Source organism: Balaenoptera musculus, chromosome 4 (assembly GCF_009873245.2).
Source record: "Balaenoptera musculus isolate JJ_BM4_2016_0621 chromosome 4, mBalMus1.pri.v3, whole genome shotgun sequence".
In the NCBI taxonomy this organism is placed as follows: domain Eukaryota; kingdom Metazoa; phylum Chordata; class Mammalia; order Artiodactyla; family Balaenopteridae; genus Balaenoptera; species Balaenoptera musculus.
This window is the reverse complement of record NC_045788.1, coordinates 7,508,909-7,535,935: the sequence shown is the minus strand read 5'-3', so window position 1 is coordinate 7,535,935 and position 27,027 is coordinate 7,508,909. Positions and strand designations below refer to the sequence as shown.

General features: G+C 37.2%; 1 protein-coding gene across 1 annotated transcript in view; it reads left to right on the top strand.

Moving 5' to 3' along the window:
* Positions 1–27,027, top strand: part of KCNH8 (potassium voltage-gated channel subfamily H member 8) — a 392,154-nt gene that overhangs the window by 106,176 nt on the left and 258,951 nt on the right. Inside the window, exon 2 of the mRNA XM_036850697.1 lies at positions 22,327–22,560. Coding sequence (XP_036706592.1) covers positions 22,327–22,560 — 234 coding nt within the window. The remainder of the gene's footprint in view (positions 1–22,326; positions 22,561–27,027) is intronic.

Below are 27,027 nucleotides of genomic sequence, written 5' to 3'. Positions count from 1 at the left end.
TACAGCTAACACTTCACCAACAATGAAAAGGTGAAAGCTGTTCCTCTATGATCAAGAACAAGGCAAGGATGCTCACTCTAGCCACTTTTATTCAACATAGCTTTGAAGTCCTAGCCACAGCAATTAGGCAAGTAAAAATAAAGGCAAGAAAAAATAAAAGGAATCCAACTTGGAAAAGAAGTAAAACTCTCACTATTTGCAGATGACATGACACTTATATAGAAAATCCTCAAGACTCCACCAAAAACCTGTTAGAACTAATAAACAAATTCAGTAAAGTCATTGGGTACAAAATTTATAGAAATCTGTGGTGTTTCTATATACTAATAACCATCAGAAAGAGAAATTAGGAAAACAATCTCATTTGCAATGGCATCAAAAAGACTAAAACACCTAGGAATAAATTTAACCAAGGTGGTGAAAGACCTGTATACTGAAAACTATAAGATGCTGATTAAAGAAATTTAAGAAGATACAAATAAGTGGAAAGATATTCCATGTTCATGGATTGGAAGAATTCATATTTTTATTCATTTTATTCATTCATATTTTTACTCATTTTATTTTTTCATACTACCCAAAACAATCTGCAGAGTCAATGCATTTCCTATCAAAATTCCAACAGTGTATTTCACAGAAATCGAACAAGTAATTCTAAAATTTGTATGGACCTACAAAGATCTCAAGTAACCAAAAATCTTGAGAAGGAAGAACAAAGCTAGAGGTATCACACTCCTGATTTCAAACTATACTACAAAGCTATAATAATCAAAACAGTATGGTAACTGACACAAAAACAGACACACAGATCAATGAGATAGAATAGAGAGTCCAGAAATAAACCCACAGATATTTGGACAATTAAGTTTTTGGCAAAGGAATAAAGAACAAACAATGGAGAAAGGATTGTCTCTTTAATAAATGGTGTTGGGAAAACTGGACAGCTATGTGCAAAAGAATGAAACTAGACCACTATATTAAATCATACAACAAAATTAATTCAAAATGGATTAAAGCCTTGAATGTAAGACCTGAAACCATAAAATTCCTAGAAGAAAACAAAAATGGTAACCTCTTTGACATCAATTTTAGTGATGTTTTCATGGATATGACTCCAAAGGCAAGGGAAACAAAAGCAAAAGTAAACAAATGGGATTACATCAAAATAAAAGGCACTTGCACAGGTAAGGAAACCATCAACAAAATGAAAAGGCAACCTACTGAATGGAAGGAGATATTTGCAAATAATATTCTGATAAAGGTCTAATATCCAAAATATATTTAAAAAAAAAAAAAACCTCACACAACTCAACAACAAAAACACAACCCAAATGGGCAGAGAATCTGAATAGATATTTTTGCAAAGAAGACAGACAGATGGACAACATAGATGAAAAAATGTTCAATGTCACTAATTATTAGGGAAATGCGAATCAAAACCATAGTGAGATATCACCTCACACATGTTAGAGTGACTGTTATTGAAAAAACATGTAATAACAGATGTTGGATGTGGGGAAAAGGGAACTCTCATACACTGTTTGTGAGGCTGTATTTTGGTGCTGCCACTATGGAAAACAATATGGAGTATCCTCAAAAAATTAAGAATAGAACTACCATATGACCCAGATATTTCACTTCTGGGTATTTATCTGAAGTACATGAAAACACTAATTTACAAATATATAGGCACTCTTATGTTCATTGTAGCATTATTTACAATAGCCAAGATATGGAAACAGCCTAAGGGCCCATCGATGGATGAATGGATAAAGAAGATGAGGTAAATATACACACTGGAACACTATTCAGCTGTAAAAAGAATGAAATCTTGCCATTTGTGACAACATGGATGGACTTTGAAGATATGATGCTATGTGAAATAAATGATATGGAGACAAACACTGTATGATTTCACTCCTATGTGGACTTCAAAAAAAAAAGGAAACAATCAAATGAAGTAAAACTAAACAAACAGAGGTACAGAGATCAGACTAGTGGTTGCCAGAAGATAAGGGGATTGAGAAAAATGGGTGAAGGGGGTCAACTCTATGGTGATGGATGGTAACTAGACTTGTGGTGGTGATCAGTTTGTAGTGTATGTAGATGTTGAATTATAGTTCTGAAACATATATGTAAGATAACTGAACTTTCAGAAACTTTGGCACTCATGCTTATGTGCTTTGCTTCTTTGTTTGCTGTAAGAAAAGAAAGGAAGGGAGGGAAGAATGAAGGAAGGAAGGGAAGGAGGGAGGGAGGGAGGAAGGAAGGGGGGAGGAAGGAAGGAAGAAAATTAGTTAAATATCCGTCCTTAGAGGAATAGATAAACTGTGATATATGCCTACAGTAGAGTAGTTAAAATGAAACAATTAAATAAAATATAGATTTATCAATGTGAATAGGTCTCAAAAACAAAATTTACTGGGAGTGGGGGAACAGACTTCACAATGATCCATCAGGAATGATACAGTTTTTTGTAAATTTTAGAAACACATAAAACTTTTCTGTATGCTGTTTAAATACACACACAAAAAGCATGATGGAAATGTAAAAACAAAGATGAGTTGGATACATGTCCACTCCAGAATTATGTGTGTTTCTGGGGAAAGATGAGAGGGACTAACATTGAGGAAGGCAAGTCAACTGCATCTCTAACATTGTAAAATGAAAAATTAATATGGAAAGATTTTAATATTTATTCTGGAGGATATGTACCTAGGTGTTGTTCACATTACTCTCTTTAATTTTTACATTTGAATATTTAATAATAAAAACCATATGACCATGATCATCTATGTAAGTCTGTTGTAACACAGTCCCACACTTCCCAGTATAAAAACATGAGAATCTTTTAATAGTATAATAATGGCTCCATAGATTCTCCAGAGGGATTTCGACTTCCATAGCTCTCCCATGTGGAATACTGAGGCTGTAGGGGCTTCATAGAAATAGCTGGTCTCTCTCTCTGAATCATTCGAGAAGTCTTCCTTTGGGTGAGGTTAGGTCTGTGCAACTCTTTGGCTAACAACAGCAAGAAAGGTGTGGATAGACATACTTGTTAAATCACATACTATCTACTCTTTTCTTCTCTCACCCTTTTACTCACTCCGTCTCCAACCTGTTAATATTTTTATGATGCATTTCTCTAGAGCCTTTTGCTGGGGAGGCAGGAGAACAGGAAAACGCTGTTATGTGTGGTGCATGTTTGCATCTGTTGAAGGTGGGGTAAGAGGGAACTGGTTAAAATCTGGTATGTAAGAGAGACAGAAAAACTAAGACTGGAGAACACTAATCTGTAATTCTTCTAGTGATTTGGAAAAAACCCTCCTGAGATTTCTCCTTTACTTTCCTACTACACTTCACTGTGATACCAAAAGTGTGGGTTTTTCTGCACATCAAGCAAATCAGCCACACCAGCTGGGTGTCCTACGATTTAACATCATATCCCAGAGGTTGAGGGCTCAGGCCACAAGACTGCCCCTGCTTCCCTGCTTCAGATGCCAATCCCAAGTTCTGGTTGTCACCTCCTCTTCTGACTCACTCGCCATAAATAAGAGATTCTTAACAACTTCCTCCTTGGGCTCAATTAATTTGCTAGAGCAGGTCATAGAGCTCAGGAAAATATTTGACATCCTAGATTATCCGTTTAGTGTAAAAGATATAACTCAGGAACAGCCTTATGGAAGAGATGCAGGGGGCACAGAGCCTCCATGCTCCCCTGGTGAGCCACTCTCCCAGCACCTCTACAGGTCACCAACCCCAAATCACTTCCAATCCAGTCCTTTTAGGTTTTTATGGAGGCATCATAATGTAGGCACGATTGATTAAATCATTCGCAATGGGTGATTGGTTCAACCTCCAGCTCCTCTCCCCTCCCTGGAGGTGGGGTAGGGGCTGAAAGTCCCAACCTTCTAAACACATGGTTGGCTCCACCAGCAACCAGCCCCCATCCTTAGGGGCTTTCTGAAAGTCACCTCATTAACAAACTCAGGTGAGATTGAAAGGGGCTTGTTATGAATAACAAGGCACTCCTCTCACCTTTACCACTATTTCACTTTGGAGCTATTTGAGAACAAATATTTTAGCAAAAGATTATCCCATTGCTCTTATTGATTCGGAAATTACAAGAGTTTTAGGAGCTCTGTTCCAGGAAGACCAAATATATATTTGTTATTGTAAATCGCAATATCACATACAGAATTAGGTAAAACTGTTACACTCTAACCATTGTATAGGCCCATTTCTCAGAATCCAACAAACGAAGATATGGTATAACATTGAGATGAGGCAATTCATAAAATTTTTCACCCAAACTGTAGGCTTATAATGGCATGGTCTCTATTAATAGGTGTTCACATAGAACATGACTGAACAGAGATATCTAAGACAAGACAAGAAAAAAAATATAAAGGAGTAAGTTTGAAATATAGAAATTATTCATACTTTTTTGTAATATAATAAACCTCAATATCCTTTATGCTATACATATATCATGCTAACAATATTTTATTACAATTGATTAAAAACATCAGTTGGATTAAAAGCCAGTTGAACTTGACTTTATTATTCTCCTTTGACTAACTGTAATTCCTTTGGAAGTCAATTATTTATATTTCATTATTTTTATCTGTACTATAGAATGGTATGAGATTATAGGCTATAGATTCATCTTTCATGGTCAAGTTGAATAATGCATGTTAATGAAACAAAGAGCTGTATAGGCTTTTTTCATTTGTGTCTATAATTATTATTTGTAAATCTTCTGGAAATCCCATTTGATGGGAGGTCATAAGTCCAGTGGACATGACCCAATACCAGGGCTCATGGCTTGGTGAGCTGAGGGCAAGCTGGATTTCAGTCCCCACACAGCCCTCAGTCAGATAAACTCGTTCAGGACAAGTTTGAATTTCATGTGGCAACCCTGATTCTTCTCTCCGAAAGTCATGATGGCTTATAAAACCCTGCCCTTGATATTAGCACAAGAACCCACACTCAAATATTAGAGGGCAGCCATAGCAGACACATTTATTATATAGCAGTGCATTTCTTGATTTCAATGATTTACATGAATTTATGCAGAAGCAAATATCAGTAAATAATTAGGGTCATATAAATGCAGGCAGTGAAGATCCTGTACTTTACAGACTGAGCTTAGTGGAAATGCAAACAGTGACACTGAGAAATCTGTGCAATGAGTACATCAGCTCTGATATATCAAAGTGCATGGGCCAGTGTGGAACCCAGAACAGGATCAAGATGTAATGTACATCCAGGGCCTGTGTGTGTGTGTGTGTCTTTTGTTTCAAAACTATTTAAATCCAAATAATATCTCTATTGCTTATGAAAAATGTGATTAAAGAGTCCATTTTGAGACTATTGGTTAAGTGATAAGTACATATATATATTTATAATAATTTATGTATACATATATATCATAAAATTTTATGATGAGAAATTTAGCATTTGTGTTTGAATACTTTGTTTCTATATTTAAAAGTTAAGATCTCCAGAATTCAGGGTTTGGTTGGAGGAAACCCTTCAACAAAGCCTGGCAAGATTATTTCTTAGATTTTTGTTATTGGTCTTAGAAGTCGTCTAGGCCAAGCTTTTGCTGCTCACTGTGGTCCCCTTTCTATAGTATTTGTGTCAGTCAATCATCTCAGTATGAGTACTCTGGGTAATAGGAAACTCACTGTATTTGAGGTAGCCTGTGATCTTTTGGGCCGCCTTAGCTATTAGATACAATCATATTCATGCAGAGATGAAATCTTTTTTCTTATAATGTCTGTCCATGGACCTTGCTTCTACTTCCTGGACAAACCTAGAACAAGATTGCTCTCTCATCTCTGTGGTAATGCTGTGAATGTATGAAATGGTATAATTTTCTCATCTCTAGACTGAGAAAATAATGACGGGAAAATCATAAAACAAACTGAAAAAGGAAGGAAAAAAACAGGAAATAGAGATTATCCAAGTCTTTGTTTTTGCAGACACTTGCACCCCTTTCTGAGAATTTCTTATTTGTATAGAATAAAAACTCTCCTTTTGTGATTGTATAACCACATGCTGAGCAAATGTGTCTTGCTTTCCCACTGTGGATGAATAACACAGAGGAAGAAGAGCCTTTATAAGGGCAGAGGAACCAATTACCTAACCTCCCTCTCTCTAAAATTGTAGTTAATATAAAAACAGAGCAAAAAATAGCATTTAGGATGATGCTAGTTCATAGCATACATTTATATCATGAGATAAACATCTTAGGTTTTTCCTTCAATGGACTTTTGTTGGAAATTATAGAATTTGGTACAAGTATTTAAGGTCATTTGGTATCAATAAGTGCCTAAGCAGTAGATGGGAAGAGGGTATCATAGTCTTTTTTCATTCCAGAAGATGTATTCCAAAATACTAACTTTAATTTTTACTAACAGCAAAAACTTTTTTAAGGAGCAGACCTAGAAAGTTCCCCCCCAAAACACATATAACTCTCAGAATGGAGGGTTAGATAAGTTACTTTTGATACAATGATAATTATATCTCCATTCAAATTATGGTTATAAAAACAGGAATAAATGGGGAAATATTCATGATAATGTATGTTTCAGTTAGGAATACTTTTAGCTTCAAATACCAGAAAATGCAAATATCAGTGGTTTGAACAAATTGGACTTTTTCTTACCTGATAAAAGGTCTTCATATAGGCTTTTGCTGGACTAAATTCTCCAACCAAAAGACATAGAGTGCCTGAATGAATTAAAAAAAAAAAAAACAACCCATCTACATGCTGCCTGCAAGAGACTCACTTTAGATATAAGGACACACACAGACTGAAGGTGCAGGGATGGAAAAGATGTTTCACACAAATGGAAGTCAAAAGAAAGCTGGGGTAACTTTACTTAGACAAAATAGACTTAAAAACAAAGGAAATAACAAATATCAGAGCACAAATAAAAGAAATAGAGACTAAAAAGATAATAGAGAAGATTGTTAAAACTAAAAGCTGGATATTTGAAAAGGCAAACTAAATTGGCATGTCTTTAGCTAGACTTACCAAAAAAAAGAGAGAGAGGACTTAAATAAACAATATCAGAAATGAAAGAGGAGATGTTACATCTGATACCACAGAAGTACAAAGAAGCATAAGAGACTGCTATAAACAATTATATGCCAACAAATTGGACAACCTAGAAGAAATTGATAAATTCCTAGAAACATACAGTCTACCAAGACTGAATCATTATGAAATAAAAGGTCTCAACAGAATGGTGACTAGTAAGCAGATTGAATCAGTAATCAAAAACCTCTCAAAAAAACAAAATCAAGGATGAGAAGCCTTCACTGATGAATTCTACCAAACATTCAAAGAAGAATAATACCAGTCCTTCTCAAAGTCTTTCAAAAAACAGAAGAGGAGGGAACTCCTCCAAACTTATTTTATAAGGCCATCATCACCTTGATACCAAAACCAGAGAAGGATGCCACAAGCAGAGGAAATTACAGGCCAATATTCTTGATGCATTTACATATAGAAGTCCTCGACAAAATATTAGCAAACCGAATTCAACAATACATTAAAATTATCATACACCATCATCAAGTGGGTATTATTTCAGGGATGCAAGGTGGCTCAACATCCTCAAATCAGTCAATGTGGTACACTACATTAACAAAATGAAGAATAAAAATCATGATATCTCAATAAATGCAGAAAAAGCATTTGGCAAAATCCAACAACAATTTATGATAAAAACTATCAACAAAGTGGGTATAGAGGGAACATACCTCAACATAATAAAGGCCTCAGCTAACATTACTCTCAATAGTGAATGGCTAAAAGCTTTTCCTCTAAAATCAAGAACAAGACAAGGATGCCCACTCTGGCCACTTTTACTCAACATAATATTGGAAGTCCTCGTCAGGGCAATTAGGCAAGAAAAAGAAATAAAAGGCATCCAAATTGGAAAAGAAGAAGTAAAAGTGTCACTATTTGTGGATGACATGATATTATATATAGAAAACCCTAAACACTCCATCAAAAAACCTGTTAGAATAAATGAATTCAGTAAAGTTGCAGGATACAAATTTAATTCACAAATATTTTGAGTTTCTGTACATTAATAACAAACTATCAGAAAGAGAAGTTAAGAAAACAATCCCATTTTCAGTTGCATCAAAAAGAATAAAATACCTATGTATAAATTTAACCTGGAGGTGAAAGACAAATTTAATGCCATCCATATAAAAATTCCAGTAGTATTTTTTACAGAAATAAGAAAATTAATCTTAAAATTTGTATGGAACCACATAAGACCCCAAATAGCCAAAGCAAACTACCAAAATACCAAGAGCATTTTTCACAGAACTAGAACAAATAATGTTAAAATTTGTATGGAAACACAAAAGACCCTGAATAGACAAAACAAAATTTAGAAAGAAGAACAGAGCTGGAGTAATCATACTCCCTGACTCCAGACTATACTACAAAGCCACAGTAATCAAAACGGTGTGATAGTTGCACAAAAGCAGATGCATGGATCAGTGGAACAGAATAGAGAGCCCAGAAATAAGCCCATGCACTTATGGTCAGTTAATCCACCCACAACAAAGGAGGCAAGAATACACAATGGAGAAAAGACAGTCTCTTCAATAAGTGGTGCTGGGAAAACTAGACAGCCATGTAAAAGAATGAAATTAGAACATTCTTTAACACCGTACACAAAAATAAACTCAAAATAGATTAAAGGCCTAAATGTAAGACCAGAAACTATAAAACTCCTAGAGGAAAACGTAGGCAGAACACTCTGACATAAATCGAGCAATATTTTTTTGGATCTGTCTCCTAAAGCAAAGGAAATAAAAGCAAAAATAAACAAAAGGGACCTAATTAAACTCAAAGACTTTTTGCACATCAAAGGAAACCATCAAGAAAACAAAAGGGCAGCATATTGAATGGGAGAAAATATTTGCAGATGATATGACCAATAAGGGATTAATATCCAAAATATAGAAACAGTTCAAACAGCTCAACATCAAAAAACAAATAACCTGATTTAAAAATGGGCATAAGTACTGAATAGACGTTTTTCGAAAGAAGAAAAGCAGATGACCAACAGGCACATGAAAAGATGCTCAACATCGCTAATCATTAGGGAAATGCAAATCAAAACCACAATGAGATACCATTCGACCCAGCAATTCCACTCCTGGGTATACACCCCCAAAAAAACAAAAACATTAATTTGAAAAGACACACGCACCCCAATATTCACAGCAGCATTATTTACAATTGCAAACATATGGAAGCAACCTAAGTGTCCATCAACAGAGGAATGGATGAAGAAGATGTGGTCACTTTATACAATGCAATACTACTCAGCCATAAAAAAAATGAAATTTTGCCATTTGCAGCAACATGGATGTACTTGGAGGGTATTATGCTAAGTGAAATAAGTCAGAGAAAGTATAACATCACCTGTGTATGGAATCTGAAAAATACAACAAACTAGTGAATATAACAAAAAAGTAGACTCACAGATATAGAGAATAAACTAGTGGTTACCTGTGGGGAGAAGGAAAGGGAGAGGGGAATATAGAGGTAAATACTGGCATTAATTCTGTTATTTAAAGATGTCATAAAAATTCTAAGCTTTTTCCACCCTTTAGTTCTGCCACACTCAGGCATGCCACCTCAAGGTCACAGAATGACTGCCACAGCTCTAGACACCACAATTAAATTCCAAGACAGGAATGAGTGGGAAGAGAAGGTAAAAGGGCACAGTGGCTTGGATGATGAGAGCATTTCTTTTCTCATATCTCTCTTTTAATGAAAATTAAAATATCTTCCTGAATACCTGCAAGCTGACTTATCCAAATATCTAATTGAACAGATCTTATTAACCTGGCCAGGTAATAACAAGTGAAAAAAAAAAAACAGTTTCACAATTATATGATTACTTATGGCTAGTTAAAAAGTTTAAGAAACTAGTTTAAAATTATGACCAGTAGCTGAGAAAGGTAGAATCATGGGGAACATGTTTATTTTTTCTCTGGTTCCCTCAGGCTTTGTAATATGGCTACATTAGTTTGATAATGAAAGCATGCACTTCTAGTGAAAATAAGTTCATTTGAACACAAAGTAATTAGACTTGCCTGAAAGACTCATTGATTTATCTAAAACCTTCTCTTACTTCCCACCCCACATATCTGTACTTTTGCAAAGCAGGGAAAAGGGTGGGGAAGCCCTGCTAAGAACCTTATGGTCATTCTTTTAATTACAGAGTGTGCAGTGTCACAGCCCACAACTTGTCCAGTGTCTTCTGACTCAGAACATGATTATATTGATTTACTTAAAAATCCATCCTGCAAATCATATTTATTTTTTTAATAAATTTATTTTATTTATTTTTATTTTTGGCTGTGTTGGGTCTTCGTTTCTGCGCACGAGCTTTTCTCTAGTTGCGGTGAGTGGGGGTTACTCTTCGTTGCGGTGCAGGAGCTTCTCATTGCGGTGGCTTCTCTTGTTGTGGAGCACAGGCTCTAGGCGCGCAGACTTCAGTAGTTGTGGCACTCGGGCTCAGTAGTTGTGGCGCATGGGCTTATTTGCTCCACGGCATGTGGGATCTTCCCGGACCAGGGCTTGAACCCATGTCCCCTGCATTGGCAGGCGGATTCTTAACCACTGCACCACCAGGGAAGCCCTGCAAATCATATTTAAAACATAGAATATACTTAGTAGTGAGCTGGAAATGTTGTGATTCGTTTTGTCTGGTTTTGTGACCTGCTTCTTGTTGCTTCTACCTTACTGGCCCCTCCCAGTCTCATTTGATTGATGGCTTCTCCTGATTTTCCAACCTCTAAATGTGAAAGTCTCCTGACTCAGTACTCAGACCTCATCTTTGCTCTAGTTATACTCCCTAAATTATCTAATTCCCATTAAGTCCACATTTATACCTTCAGCACAGATATTATATTCAAACTTAAGACTCATTTATTCAACTACCTACTTGACATGTCTTCTTGGATGCTATTTATGCTTCTTAAACATTGTACAAATACCAAACTCTTGAAATCCCTCAAATCTGCAGGGTTATTTGTTTTTTCATCTCATAAAATGCACCTCTACTTGTCTAGTTTCTAACACAAAAGGACTGGCATCATTCTTTGATTCTTTTTTTCTCTCCTGCTGCGGTTGAATTCATTGGCATACTCGTTCAGCCTCTCCTTCTAAAGATGCCTCCGATCTGACCGTTTCCCATGACTGCCATTGCTCCCACCCAGAGAAGGCAGGTGACTTGGGCACAGTCCCACAGCTTATTGAGAGAGCCAGAAACCAATTCTAAGATATCTCGTATATAGACCAGTGTTCATCCAAAGTATAAAATGTCCGCAGATATGTTTTATTTCATATTTATACCTCCTCATGACTTAGGTCTGAAAGGTGTTCAACCTAAAATCTAATCATCAACAGAAATGAGTTTTTTCATGTAAAGGCGGTTTTCTGTGTTGCAGGTTAGGTGGCTGCTATGGTATCTGGTCAACATAACTCAGATGTACCGATAGCATTCACTCAGGAAAGTGTGTGTGTGTGTGTGTGTGTGTGTGTGTGTGTGTGTGTGTGTGATAGAGACAAGATTTAATAAAAAAAAAAATACACACCCACATAAGTGCTTGATGATGGAATATCCAAGGATAGACCACTTCCTTATAGAGTTTAGCATCTATTTGTAGTTTTGTGTATAGTGGGCTTGGGTTTGAATGGCTAAGAAATCATAAATAAACAAACTAACATGTTGAAGCATCATTAAAAATTGTAATACTCAGTCTTAAGGGAAAAAGCAGACTATAATGAGAGAAAATAATGTGGGGTGACTTATTTAAGATGACATAGTCAGGGAATGACTCTCTGAAAAGTGGACATTTGGTCTGAGACCTGAAAGATGAAACACAGGGGGAAGAAACTGCATGGGCACAAGCCTTGGGAGAGAGCTGGGAAGGACATTCTCAAATGTTAGATAACAGGTAAGGAGTAAGTGAAATCCTAGATAAGGTGTTATGGGCCATAATAGAGATGTTTGAGGTTCATTCCAGTTGCCATGGAAAGCCTTTAAAAAATTTAAAACAGGAGAATGATGTTTTTCTTTGCAAAGATTATTGAAGGTAATAAGACCAAAGCAGGGGTTAAATCCACATGTGGGGAAGGTTAGCACCCTTCACCATCACAGCATTGGTGTCACTGGTTTGTGAAAGAGTGAGGTCCCCATCAGTAGGTACTTGTGCCACCACAAGACAGAATATTGCAGAGAGGGCCTATGGGATTATAGATTGGGCATTAGGTTATATATGGACCTTTATAATCATCCCCAAACTTTGAGCTCCTGTAGTACTATTAACTGAGCTAATTATTAAAAGTCTCTTTAGGAATGATAGAAAAATCATAAAATCAAAGGGGTTATTATTTAGAACAGAATTCTCCCAAACCTTATATATTAAATATATACTCACCTACAAAGTGGATATCCCCTTCCCAAGATGAGGCTGACGTATCTAATGTGAACCTTGCATTAGGGCGGATGGTCTCAATTGTTTTGGAAATATATATCATCTAGTGGTGTTGTTTAAAATGAAGATCCAGGGCTCCCATCCCTTGGAGATTCTAATTTAATAGATCTGAGGCCTGAGAAATTGCAACCTTAATAAGCATCCTAGCAGATCCCAATAGGCGAGGTGGACCAGGGCTGCACTTTAGGAAACAGTGGGCTTGGTGACGTCCCTCTGCAGATCCTAGCTCTCCTTCACCTCTTGTCATCCACCGAGATCAGGAGTATTGTAGCTCTGAGGATATTTTAACTTGCATTGTCACGTTACTCAACCTTTATGAGCCAAACCCCCTTCACCTGTAATCACAGCATAAGATGCTTTTGTGAGGGCCAGAAATGCAAAATGCGGACCTGAGAGCCTGGCATATCATAGCTGTTTAATAAACAGCACCTACTGTCTGCCTTATTTCTGTCTAATTTATTTAGCCGCCTCTTTCCTAGTTATCTCAGTTTACTAACGCCGAGTCAGCATTGACCTGTGCTGGTTTGCTTCTCCATTATTGTCATCTTCCTCTTGCCTCCACCTCGCCCACAAATTCCCAGAGACCTTCAGCTATCACCTTAATTCAAGTTTCGCACTCTCTCTGCATCATTATAAAGGCACTAGAATAAAAATGCTAATATTACAGCTGTGGAATACCTGTAACTATCAAATTCATTTACTCTTGTGTTTCCTGCTACCTAAATTAATTCGCTCTTGTAGAACCCCTCATCTTTCCTGTTTAACGTGAGTCCTGGGAAGCAGAGAAGACTATGCAGTGGCTAGATAAGGTTCTGGAAAATGCTACCAAATGATGAGAAACATGTACATTGCATTAGCTTCCACAGAATATAAACAAAGTTTGAAGGGAGAGAGAAAAGTCAGTCCACTCTGGGGCACTGGGCACACTAATTTGTATCTGTTGTCTTCAAAAATTCAAATTGGAAAGCCCTTGAAGTGTAAAAAAATAATAATAAAATGACTAAAATATGGCTGAATGAATCCCCTTTTTTCAAATCTTCATGTATGTTTGCAGTAAAGATCCTGTTCTAGTTTGTTTGAAATGAAAAGGAAATATTCTTTGAATTAAATGCCATTGCAAGCAAACTCTAGGTTGTGCTGGAGGAGGATCAAGGGACAAGTTAAATGAAATATTTGGGGAATCTGAATAGACACAGAATACGGCTGGTTTCATTTGCTGGGTTCCATTTAATCTGTCTTTCAATAGGTCCAATAAGATGCCCAAAGAAATAACTATGTCTTTCTGAACAAAAATATTGTCACGTCTTATTTTGTCTTTAAATAAACTCCTAAGAAAAGTTTTACAAGGGTGTACAATTGAAACCACAATTAGCTACCTATCTGGTAATTTGTTTATTTAAGAGAATAAATAAAATGAGACTTGTGCCAGAAAATCCAGGTCCCCCGATTGCCAAGGCGTTAAGCCCTCCCTGTCAGTTTCTGCCTAACTTCCTCTCTCCCTGACCCCTCCTCTGGATTGGGAGAGCTGGGATTTTTGTATCATCCAGGGAGAAAGTATAGTGAACACTGCGCTTTCTCCTCCTCTGTTTGCAAAAGCTGCAAAAAAGCTTGACCTTCCCAGGCAGCTCACTTACGGTTCATATTTGATTTGAGGGAGGAGAGGTAGAGAGGGACAGGAATCATGAATATGAAAATGTAGGAATAATAGACATTATTATTTAATAGACATTATGAGGCAGGGGTATTTACATCATGCCTGTTTCTTTTCTCTGGGCACTGTTGGGAACAGGTTAGCCTACCTTCTTCACTAGGGTAGTGGCTAAAAGACAGTATCCTGGATTAGAAAACTACAAAGTAGCCCTGAAGAGTCCCTAAGGATTCCCAAATGCTGAATTCATGTACACACAGTAGTTTTCTTTACTGAGTGAAAGCGCCTCATAATTTCATTTTATATTTTGGAGAAAGGGCTTTGTTTGGCATTATTTAACTTTGTTTGTTTCTTTTTTTTTTTTGCTTAATAGGTTTCCTAATAGAAAATAAAATTTTCTATTTCTGCTTACTGAAGACTTTACTAAAAGTAGCAGGTCAGGATGAAAACTATGGGCATGAGATGGACTGTTCAGGGCAGTTCTGACTTTATTTTTAAAGTAAAGTTGCTGGTTATAAATGATTCCTGCTAAATAATAAAACAATAGATTTGGCTACAAACAATTGCCCTCATTTGGTGTGCTTTAATAAAAACTAATAGATTCCAAGTTTATTTCACTCATTTGCTTAACAAATACTTATTGAGTGCCTACTATGTGCCAGGCACCATTCCAGAGGTTGTGACTAAATTAATGAACAAAACAAACCACTGTCCCTTAGAGTGTACATTCCAGTGACAGAGTATAGATAATAATCTTAATTTTTAAGAAAGTAAACAGATTATGTGAAAGACCATTTGTCTAAAAGACTAATTCTATTAGACAAGAACCCCAGAGAACTGGGGCATATTTTAGTATTATTTCAAATGTATTTGTAGAGAATCAATTGTGGATAAAATACCAAACACGTTTTATTATTATTGCCTTTGAGATTTTCTGGTTTCTCCCTCATTCATTTTACCTTTGATGAATCCTGTCTGCCTGTCTTAATTAAAAATCATTCTTTTTCAAAATGAAACTCATTTACTGAATTCTAAGAGACAGTGCACCTGAAAAGAAATAGCACCACTCACCACTGAAGTTCACACAGCTGAAAAATGGAATTTGCAAAACTTACTGGTGATTTTGCTAATACCAAATTATGATAAAGAGTATACTAAACTTGCTTTGAATTTATTCATCTTAATGAGCTTTTATCTTTGTTTATTGGAAATTTAAAAATTTGTTGATCTAGATTCTTTCTACTTCATCAAGATTACTATTTGTCTTTAATCAAGTTATTTTTATTAAGCCATTCAAATGCATGGTTAAATACATTTTAAGATGTTTCCGAATAGGTATTCATGCATATGCTACAAAATTCAAACACTAAACAAGGAATATGATGAAAATCAGTCTCCTTTCCTTTTTTGTTCTCAGCCACGCAGGTGCCCTCCCTCATTCGTTTACTGTGGCTAGGTTCTTCTAGATCTTTCCAGTGATATTCTAAAGGAGCTTCTCAGACTTTACAATGTGCATATGAATCTTGTTAAAATACAGATTCTTATTCAGGGGGTCTGTGCTGAGGCTCGAGATTCTCCGTTTCTAAGAAGTTCCCAGTGAGGCTGCTAGCTTCACTGGCGAGGTGGTGAAGCACATTAGTTTATATTTGTCTCTGTGTTTACTTGTTTATTGGCCTTAAGAGAGCAAGATGTTCTCATACATATACACAACTTTCTGCTTTCTACTATGACTTCAGCCCTAGGGTTCCAGCTTTGAGCTTTGCTTTGTTACAAAGGTTTCTTCTAATCTTTGCCCTAAGTGATCATTTATGCAGTATGTTAGAAATCAAACCATAAATGATGAACGTTAGCAATACAACCATTTGAAGCATGCTACTAGGTGATGTGTAAATTGTAATGACTAGGAGAATCCCTCTTTGCAAATTTTCCATCTGCTTTTTAAAGTAAGGTTAGAAAAGTCCCCAATTCCAAGCAGCCTCTAAATTTTAGCAGAGAGCACACTGAGAACTTTAGCTTGCAGCCAGTACCATTAATCTAATACAGATGCCATCATACTTGGAAATGATACAATTAAGCTCCCCGAAAGCAATATAAAGTGCAAAGATCATTTAAATATTTTAAAGTCGTAAGCATTCATATTCTATGTACCTGGATAAAGTAGTCTCAAGAGATGACGGTGATCGATATCACAAGGGGTACAGATGTTGTCTTTGTTGGACCTGTATGTAAATGTAATTCAGACAGCTTGGGAGCAACCCATAAAAGAAAATTAAAATTTCGTGCTTGTTTCTTCCCCTCTACAAGAAAATGAAGGCCTATAAGATTCAAGTTTGCCCATCTGTGTGGTCTGCAGAGTCTGTTCATATGAGTACTTGCTAACGCAGCACAAGATTTGGTTTTAAAAGAGAACCTGTATCAGGTTGCACTGTATCAGAGGCACTTTTCAGAAATAAAGATTTGGACCATCAAAGTCTCAGTTTCTGTGTCTTTGGCAGAAAAAGCCAAGGGGTACAGGTTTCTCTTTGATGTCCAGTTAGTATCTCTCAGTGTGTCTTTTGGTGTGACTGGCTCGGGGTCTCCATATGGAGGGCTCTTAGACTGGGTGCTGAGCTGGTTGTCTTAAAGGACCGAGGTTGAGGGGGAAGAGTGATTTGGATCTGTCCAATCTCTTGAGCATACACCATTCTACCACCAGTCGTGATTCTCAAACTTAGGTAATGTAGACGTGTACTAAACAGAATGCAGAGTCATAGAAAACAAACAGCATATCCTCCTGAATTTTCAATTGAATTAAAAATATGGCAGGTCCATATTAAAACATAATAAAAAAACACTCAAACAAGCATAAATACACAACACAGTAGAATGCAAAATTCTGATGGATTTTTAAGTTAACCTGAGATTTCAAACCGATATCTATCAAGCTTAGATCAGTGCCTCCAGGCTCCTTGGAATGCACATTTAGTGGCTTCGGCCACTAAATACACTTTTACCTAGTAGAAGGCATTTCAATGGGGAAATTTTAGGAATACTGTGATATACATTGAAAGGGCATGAAGAGGTCAGAATCCAGATCGTTCGAATCGCAACTACATTTCTTTGTCTCCTGAGGGACTCTGGAGTGGGCCTATGCAAAATATTTTGGAGCCAAGAAAGTTGTTGTCATGTTTTTGAAATATTGACTTTCTGGAGGAAATGAGGAAGTGACCTAGAGGTTGTTGAGAGATCCAGACTGGTCTAGGAGATGTCATCAATGAACTTCTTATAAATGATCTCTGTAGAGAAAAATCTGTGCCTTTGAGGTCTTTGTAGCCTGAAGGGGTAAAAATATTTTTCTAGAATTAACCCATTTCTGCTGGAAGTAAGAGAACAAGTCACTTCTTTACAGAAAGTATGCATGACGTAATAAACATTGTTTGTCACGTAGACTGGATTTTAATCCCTCCCTTCAAACCTTAGACTGGACACTAAAGTTCTCCAGGTCTTAGTGTTCTCATCTGAAAAATGGGCTGAGGATGAAAGGAGTTAGTAGTGGATCAGTGTTTGCGTTCTCCTCTTTTTTTTCCTTCTATATTTTTCCTTTCCAACTCCCATTCCCTGTGTGCCTGGGAGTCGACAATGAATAGTACATCTCCATTTGAATGGGAAAGTGGTACCCTACAGTCGGGACTCAAATGAGCAAATGAACCGGGTCTCCACCAACCCTGAGATTCCCTCTGATGATCCATGAAAGCTTTTGGCTAAGGAGACATTTAGATAATTATTCAACTACTCAAAATGTAAACACATTTAAATCTTCCTGTTTACCAGCACTTCAAACTAAATTTACACTAAAGGATGACCTAGAAACAAGGAAGAAAGAGCTGTGTGGCATTTAGATGTATATCACATATGCATAATTGATTCTTTAAAAGGTTAAATACCCTTGACATCTGTATGGTTAGTGATATACCCATGATGGGTTCATAATCATTATGGCAGTGGCTTTGTTTTACATAATTCTGAAGTAAATGTCACATTTCTTCTTTGGAGATTCCAGGACTGGTATTCAGAAAAGCATATGTTTCTAAGTAGATAGCTGGGAAAAGAAGCTACTCTTTTCCACACAGAAGGACTATTCATGTAGCTAGTACACTAAGCTTTATGAGAAGCCGACTGCCACTAAATTCTCTCGAATTGAAATGCAATTACATATCGAGGGCAGGACAAGTGCTACCTATAAACAGAAAAGCTCAAATACATGACTTTTTTTTTTTTTTTGCTTTATTTTTGCAGGGTATTTGCAGGAAGAATTAAGTACCCCAAACACACTATAATCCTTAATTGAAATGCACAGATCAGGCAATTTGGTGAATCCTTTAGCAGCTTTTTTCAGAAGCTTATTGTAGCTCTGAGGGACTGGTCTTTTCTTATGTCCATAAACAATTATAAAGATGCTAAGGAAATTAATAAAAGAAGCAAGTCACTAAAAAGTATGTAGAATGAAATACCATAATATATGCCGTAAGAATCAGAAAAAATAGGCAACATGAGGATACATATGTAAGTGGTAAAAACTATGTAAATGGGAATGATTATTACGAAAATTCAAGTTATGGTTCTCTTTGGGGAAGGAGGGAAATACAATTTGTATGTTGCTCACAGGGGTTTTCACTAGATGAATGATCCATGGGTGTTCACTGTTGTATTTAAATACTGTTATTAAATCTTTTTTCAGGTGTGTTATATTTTCTAATTTTTGAAAATGGAAAAGGAAAAATAACAAAACACAGTGAAGAGAAAGCACAAATTAAGTGGGTAAAAAAAAAAGACAATGTAATATGGTAATCATAATAAAAGTAAATATATCAGTCTCAGGTTGGTGGATGTATCTTCATGTTGTACTTTTAAAAAATTTAAATGCATGCAATGTGCAAGACACAGCTATAAAGTACAAGTCCCTGCAAGGGTCAAAAGTAGAAAGACAGATAAAAACTAACAAAAGAAAACTATTGTGGCTATTTAAACGATGGGAAACTGGACTTTAGGACAAAATGTAATGTTATTTATTTTCTCTGTCTCTAATTCCTGTTTCTCCATTCATACTCTAAGCCTGCTCCTTCCAGGCATCTGCTCCAACCCTCCAGGACTTTTGATAATTATCTCCACCCATTTTTGTCTTATTCCTAGCTAGTCATTTTAAAAGCCCGGGATCTTCAGTTTCTCAACTCTGGGAGTAGTTATCTGTGTACCATTGACTTGGTACTTACAATATGCTGTATTTTAATGTTATAGATATTCATGCATTTCTTTTTTAAAAAAAAATTTTATTTATTTATTTATTTATTTATGGTTGTGTTGGGTCTTCATTTCTGTGCGAGGACTTTCTCTAGTTGTGGCAAGTGGGGGCCACTCTTCATCGCGGTGCGCGGGCCTCTCATCATCGCGGCCTCTCTCGTTGCGGAGCACAGGCTCCAGACGCGCAGGCTCAGTAATTGTGGCTCACGGGCCTAGTTGCTCTGCGGCATGTGGGATCTTCCCAGACCAGGACTCGAACCCGTGTCCCCTGCATTGGCAGGCAGATTCTCAACCACTGCGCCACCAGGGAAGCCCCCATGCATTTCTTTAATTATGTTGTAACATCCTAAAGCTAGAGATTATACTTTATTCATCTTTTAACACCCCCCTGTCACCTCACTCTAAAAACTGCCATATGGTAGAACCATGTCACATGGCATATAGTAGAAAGTCAATAAACATGTCAGCAGTCGACTGAAAAATGGCTTCTGAAAACACATCAAAAGCTCTTTCAGGACATTTGAGTACTTTGCCAATGTTCTGCATTTGAGTTTTCTAAGCTAGCTCTCAGCCTAAATTTTAGAATGGAAGGAGGAAGAGAAACTAATGGTAAGAGAGTTACCCAGAACTGTGCAGAGTTGGTGAGACCAAGACCAATAGGAGGGTGCCCCCCTCTGGACCTAGCTGGGAACTCCCATAGGTTCAAGGCTGATCTTTAAGGTCAGAGACTGCATCTAATACACTTTTCTGCCTCTCTCTGCACCTGGAACAAAGTCCGTCACATCGTACAGCATCAATAGATGCTTCTGCAAAGTGTGAGAGAATTAAATATTAGTCTTGGATAATTTAATTCACTCCCATGGCCTCAAAACAATGTGCCACTGAAGGCTTCCCAGTATGGATTTTAAGCTCTGACTGTTCTGCAGAGGGAGAGGGTGACTGGGCAAGTAGATGAGTCAGCCCGACCCAGGCAGGATGCAGATGTTAGCACTTGGATTTTTACTCTGGGCTTGGGAGGTGATTGGAGCAAAGCTGAGTAGAGTGGGTTTGGTTCTGCCAGCTGATGGGGGTCTATGGAAACATGCAACAGATGTTTAAAAAGAGATGGGAAAGCCCATGGAACAGATCGTCAGTGCTTGTCCTGCTGGCCACCAAGAAGTAGCTGGAATTCCTCTTTTCTCACGGCATACAAGATATGATGTCTGCCGCAAACCTCTTTTAAAATCCTAGTTTTTTAATAAGTAATACATAAAGCATATGATGTAAAATTCAAAGGATATAGTAAGAATATGGCAAAAATAAGTATTCCTATCACCTCTGCCCGTAATTGCTCTCTCTAAAGACATCTGCAGTTACCAGTTAACCCACTTGGTTTTAGGTATACATAAACACTTCCTGTTTGGGGATACATGTACATGTCTATATGGGTTTATATATTTTCTGACAAATGGTTCATCTAATAACATACTACACCGAATCATGATTTTTTTTCATTTAACAATTTATGCCACAGTTCTTTCCATTTTTCTTTTTCTTTTTATTATCTTTAAAATCCCAGCCTCTAATATTGTCTGATACACTGACACTGTTCAACTTTAGTTTCGTGAGCGAATGAATGTGTGATTTCATAATAGTCTCTAATTCATTCTGAACCTGAAAGTCACCCACCAACGCATTTTATACATGTCTTGTCTTACACCCCGTCTCTAAAATGCATCTTTTTGCCTATAAACACCCCTCTAAGTTAATCTCAAAAAATTTGAACCTCCCTTGAATATTGCCTTTCAGGCTCTCCTCCAGAAGTCATCTCTAAGCACTTAACAACTGTGTCCTGTTTTTTATTGCCCTACATTCTTATTTGTTAATATAGTAGCTGTAAGATGTGAATAATACTCTTAATAACAATTTTTATTGAGTACTTATTTGTGCCAGACATTGTACTAAGCATTTCTCACGAATCTCTACAACACATCTATGAAGTAAGGAACAGTATCACCCTCTCTGTACACCTGTCAGTGCCCTCCCAGGATCTCCTTGACTCAGCCTTAAGTTGCTGTGCAGACAATTTCCTTATATACAGTGGCTTCCAGCATCGTGCTGCCCAAGTGACCTTCGGAGAATGTGTTCAGCCCAAGTAGGCAGGCCAAAGTGCTAACATATTGACAACCCCAAAGTGATCCTAACCGATGAGGTATAGACACTCATGGAGGTGGATAAATACCCTGGCTTTCTCTCCTCTTTGGGAAAAGTTTGAACTGTGTTCTGCCCAGTCATTTCTTCTGTGGGTCCCTGTGTGATTGAGCCTCAGTTGCTCATATCCGTAAACCCCTTTCTGCCTCACCCTTTCTTACCTTTCCTCCCTGCCCACTTCCTTACTTCCTAGAATCACCTGCCAAATAAACTGCTTACAGTCAAATCCTTGCCTCAGGGTCTGCTTTTAGGGAAATCAGACCTAGGGAAACTGAGGTTTAGAATATGTGAGTAATTTGTTCAAGGTCATCTGTACATCAAGTGGCAGATTCAAGCTATGAACCAGAAGCCACGCTCAGAAGCACCATCCCTTACCCTTAGGTAGATGGTAAGTGCCTCAAAGCAGACCAAGGAATGCTCTGTTCCCTCCATGGTGTCTTTCAAAATGCAAACCAAAGTCGGAGCTTAATACATACTTCTGCTGGGCAATGCCGTTCTACGTTTTGGGGTATCTCTTTTCCACCCCAGCACATCAGGACTTGCATTTTAGGTAACGTTGGCTAAACATATGTGCTTGTGATTTGTTACTGAAAGTGCGATTTACAAAGAATTTCTCATGCTTGTTTACTTGCTGTCTTCTCCTTGTTGGTCTACAGATAGCAACTTCATCCTCGCCAACGCCCAGGTGGCTAAGGGTTTCCCCATAGTCTACTGTTCGGATGGCTTCTGTGAGCTTGCTGGATTTGCCCGAACAGAAGTCATGCAGAAGAGTTGCAGCTGCAAATTCTTATTCGGGGTTGAAACCAACGAGCAACTGATGCTTCAGATAGAAAAGTCCTTGGAGGAAAAAACAGAATTCAAAGGAGAAATTATGTTCTACAAGAAGAACGGTGAGTTGGCTTTTTCTGATGGGTGCTCCTTGGACAGTTGTGAAAGGTCACCCACCCTCTTTCAACTCCCATTGGCGTAATTGCTCCATAACTCCCACTAAGGCTTAATGGTATTTCACATAAATACAGTCTGTTATTGAAGTTCCACAAATAACTTGGACGATGGCCTTGTTTTGGCCATTAACAGCATAAACTACCTGAAAATTTAGCATTAGAATTACAATTATTCAATGTCAATATATTAACTGAGGTAATATATGCTAAAATAAAGTGTATTATGTTGTGGTCATGCTTAAGATATATATCAGATATGATGGTTGTTAATATATTAACAGATAATCTTCTCTTCAGAGATAGTTTTCCATCTTTAAGAACCACATCTCAGCCTCAGTCATTAGGGACAGAGATCCGAGTGCTTGACAGCAGAAAAAGAAGTTAATTTAAAGGACATGAACATAGGCATTTTCTTTTCCAATTTCCTGTCCACAGAGCCGTTCTCACTATTCTTAAATTCTAGAGACAAAATAAGAGACACACAGTGTCTCAGGGTGGGAGTACATTTTCCTGGACTCAACACTGCCACTGGGGAAATACTATTTTCTTGTGGCTATGGTTTTGTGACTCTCTTCTAAATGAAAAAGTATCTAGGGATGGGTATAGTTTCCACAGTGCTTGGTTCCTACATGGGAATAGATATCATTATCCTGTAAGCCGTGGTAGAGGGGGTGAATCCAAGAGGCATTATATTGGAGAAATGCTAAGTCAAAAATGAGAACAAACCATCATTTTCCACTTTCTAGAATTCTATCTCTTTTTTTAACAGTTTTCCTTTGAGTAACATAGCCCCCTGAGTTTTATTTAGCTGGGCACATGGCCGCCTAGCTAAAGAATATATTCCCCAGCCTTCTTTGCAGTTAGCTAGGGCATGTGTCTAAGTTCTAGCCAATGATATATAAGAGTGAATGATTTATGCAACTTCTGGGTGAAATCCCTAAAAAACGAAATTGTTTGCCCTCTAATTTCTCTTCTTCTCCTTTCCCGTGGTGTTGTGGACTGAATTACATCCCTTCAATTTTCGTATATCAAAGCCCTAACCCCCAGTGTAACTGTGTGTAGGGATAGGGCCTTTTAAGGTTAAATGAGGTCATAAGGATGGAGCCTTAATCCAATATGACTGGTGTCCTTATATAAGAGGAAGAGGAAAAAAAAAAAAAAAAAAAGAGGAAGAGACACCAGGGATACATAGAGGAAAGGTCGTGTGAAGACACAGCGAGAAGGTAGCTGTCTATGAGCCAAGGAGAGAGGCCTCACCTGGATCTTGGACATCCAGCCTCTAGAACTGTGAGAAAATAAATTCCTGTTGTTTAAGCCACCCAGTTTGTGCTATTTTGTTATGACAACCCTAGTAAACTCATACATATGAGTCAGAATGTTAAGGCAAGGCTGGAAAGCCAGCTTCAACCATTTGTCAAGGTCGACACCATAGAGGAATACAGAGCAACAATAGGTAAGGAGCCTGGGTGTGGTTTTAGGTCCACCTTTCCCATCCTAGACAAAGACACATCCAGTTCTATCTTGTTTGAATCACTCTATTTCTAGGTCTTTTTGTTACAACATTTAAATTGTACTCTAATTCAAGGTTTCACAACCTTGGCACTATTAACATCTTGGGTCAATAATTCTTTGCTGTGGGGGCTGTCCTGTGCATTGTGGACAATTAGCAGCCTCTCTGGCCTCTTCAATACTTAGTACTGGGGTCATTTTTAGGAGGAGATATCAGAGCCTGAACATGGGGACTTCATCCTCTTTTAAAAGTTATTTGTCCTTGGAGGACAGTCCTTGATCATGTGAATTTTGGATGCATGGTAGTCAGGAAGTATTGGCAAACACCCCTCTGGGAGGAACAGGATATCCAATTCTTTGGCACCAGGAACACAGTTCAGACCATTGTGTCCTTCCCAGTGTCAATAGATAAGGCCTACATTGGAAATGCGATAAAATAAAAGGATTCTAGCTCTATCTAATTTTACCACAATCACTGAAAAGGGGGCCTGAGATAAAAGAAAATGGAGTTGGTCACTGAGAATGCAAACTGGTAGGGAGTGATAAAACCACCATCTGGTGAACAAAGGGAAAAGGAGAGGCTTTGTCTGAAATATCCGCTGACTGCAGACTTGTCCTTCTTAAGATAGGTGCCTTGTACAGGTCTCTCCAAATTCATTTGTGTTTCTTCCTTTTTAAGCCTTCTCACAATATCCAAGTGTGGCACCTCTGAGAAAGGTTTAGGCCAAGGAGGAGAATTTAGGTGGCAAGGCGAAAGGGTGGAGACTTTGGAGGTCAGATAAGTAGAAATATAAAGCACAGGGTGGGAGTGAACCCCCAAAAGAGTTTCCTGAGCCTAGTTTTTTATAAAGATGCCTACAACCTTGGACCCCTTTGGATGGAAATCATTAAAGGCACCAAGAAAGAATAAGGTGTTTAAAAATTAGGTAATAAATAAGAAGACAACTAGCTTCACAGATAATCATAATACTCAAACTTCTAAAATACAGAGAGTAATATTTTATATTTTTATGTGCAGGAGTTAACATTTCTTATTTCTTGTCCTCCCTTTAAATTGCCCAGATTCTACCTATACATCAGAAATAGACCATTAAGATGTCTTTTCAAAAAGCAGTCCCCTCTACTTCTGCTGATATACAAAAGGCATTAACCACGGCTATTCTAGACAAACAAATGTATGGGTACCCGAACCAAGGGTAACAATTTTATAAATTTGGTGTTTATCCTCATTGTTTTGTTTTTTTTTAATATCAGTAATACTTATATGTGCATGGTTCCCTCCTTTTTTACACACAGCATACTTTGCACACTGTTCTATATTTGCAGGGCAATATCTTTTACAACTGTGTATACCTTGTAGAACAACATATGCTGGATGACAATCTCTCATTCTTTTGTACAGTATTGCATCATACGGATCCATCATAGTATTACATAGTATTACATCAGGTGGATCCATCCTAGTCGCTTACAGTATTACATCAGGTGGATCCATTATAGTATTACATAGTATTACATGATATTACATCATACGGATCCATCATAGTATTACATAGTATTACATCAGGTGGATCCATCCTAGTCACTTACAGTATTACATCAGGTGGATCCATTATAGTATTACATAGTATTACATGATATTACATCATACGGATCCATCATAGTATTACATAGTATTACATCAGGTGGATCCATCCTAGTCACTTACAGTATTACATCAGGTGGATCCATTATAGTATTACATAGTATTACATGATATTGCATCATACGGATCCATCATAGTATTACATAGTATTACATCAGGTGGATCCATCCTAGTCACTTACAGTATTACATCAGGTGGATTCATTATAGTATTACATAGTATTACATGATATTACATCATATGGATCCATCCTAGTCAATTACAGTATTACATCATGTGGATCCATTATAGTATTACATAGTCAGTTAAATAAACTTCTACTGGTGGACACTTGTGTTCCCTCTAAAATGTGATCACTCATTTGCATAGTATTACATCGTGTGATTCAGTTCAACGACTCCCCTACTAATGGACATTCGTGTTCCCTCTAGAATGTTACCTGTTTTCTTTGCTCTTTCTGTCTGTCTGTCTCTCTCTTTTAAGTACTACTGTTGCTATTTAGAAAGTTTTGTGTTTTTTTCTAAAAGTTATCTTTTATGTGATATGTTTATATTGTATAGTCTCACGTTTTAAAGATTTTTGTCTTCATTTTCTATCATAAGCAATCTTATAGTTAACCAGGAACCACTTCTCCCTCCTTTCTCTCCCCACAAGCTAATTTAAAGTAATGTCCTTTTAGTACCAGTTAATATCTATAAGACAATCAGCATGCATGGTCTGCTTTCCTTATTATCGCTCTATGTTCCTCTCTCACCTCTTTCATAGTTATATTTACATTGTCAGCTCAAATAACAATTGCATGTATTTTGTCACTCTTATCCTCCTTTATTTAATCTTGTTGCTACAGTGAAATAATGATCACCTTATATTCTGTCCTAAAGCTTCTCCAATCATTTCTTGGTTGTCAGAAGCTTGTTCTCTGGGTCATCTTAGAAAGAGCTCATGGAAACTGTTTCCCTGAGCCCCTGCATTTTAATAACAGTATGACTGTGGCCTTTGTACTTGTAGATCAATTCGGGTGAAAATTAAACTTTTGGTTTATATTTTCTTCACTTTACTATCTCAATTATGTTATTCTTTTGTGTACTGGCATAGAGTATTATTTTACCCTAAAAGTGCTGCTAATTAAGTGAGTTGGTGTTTTGTCCTGGATGTTCAATGAATTTATTTTATTTTATTATTTCATTTCATTTTTTCATTTTATTATAATCTAATAGATTTACTGGAATGTGTCTTGGCATAGGCCAAGGTCAGCAAAC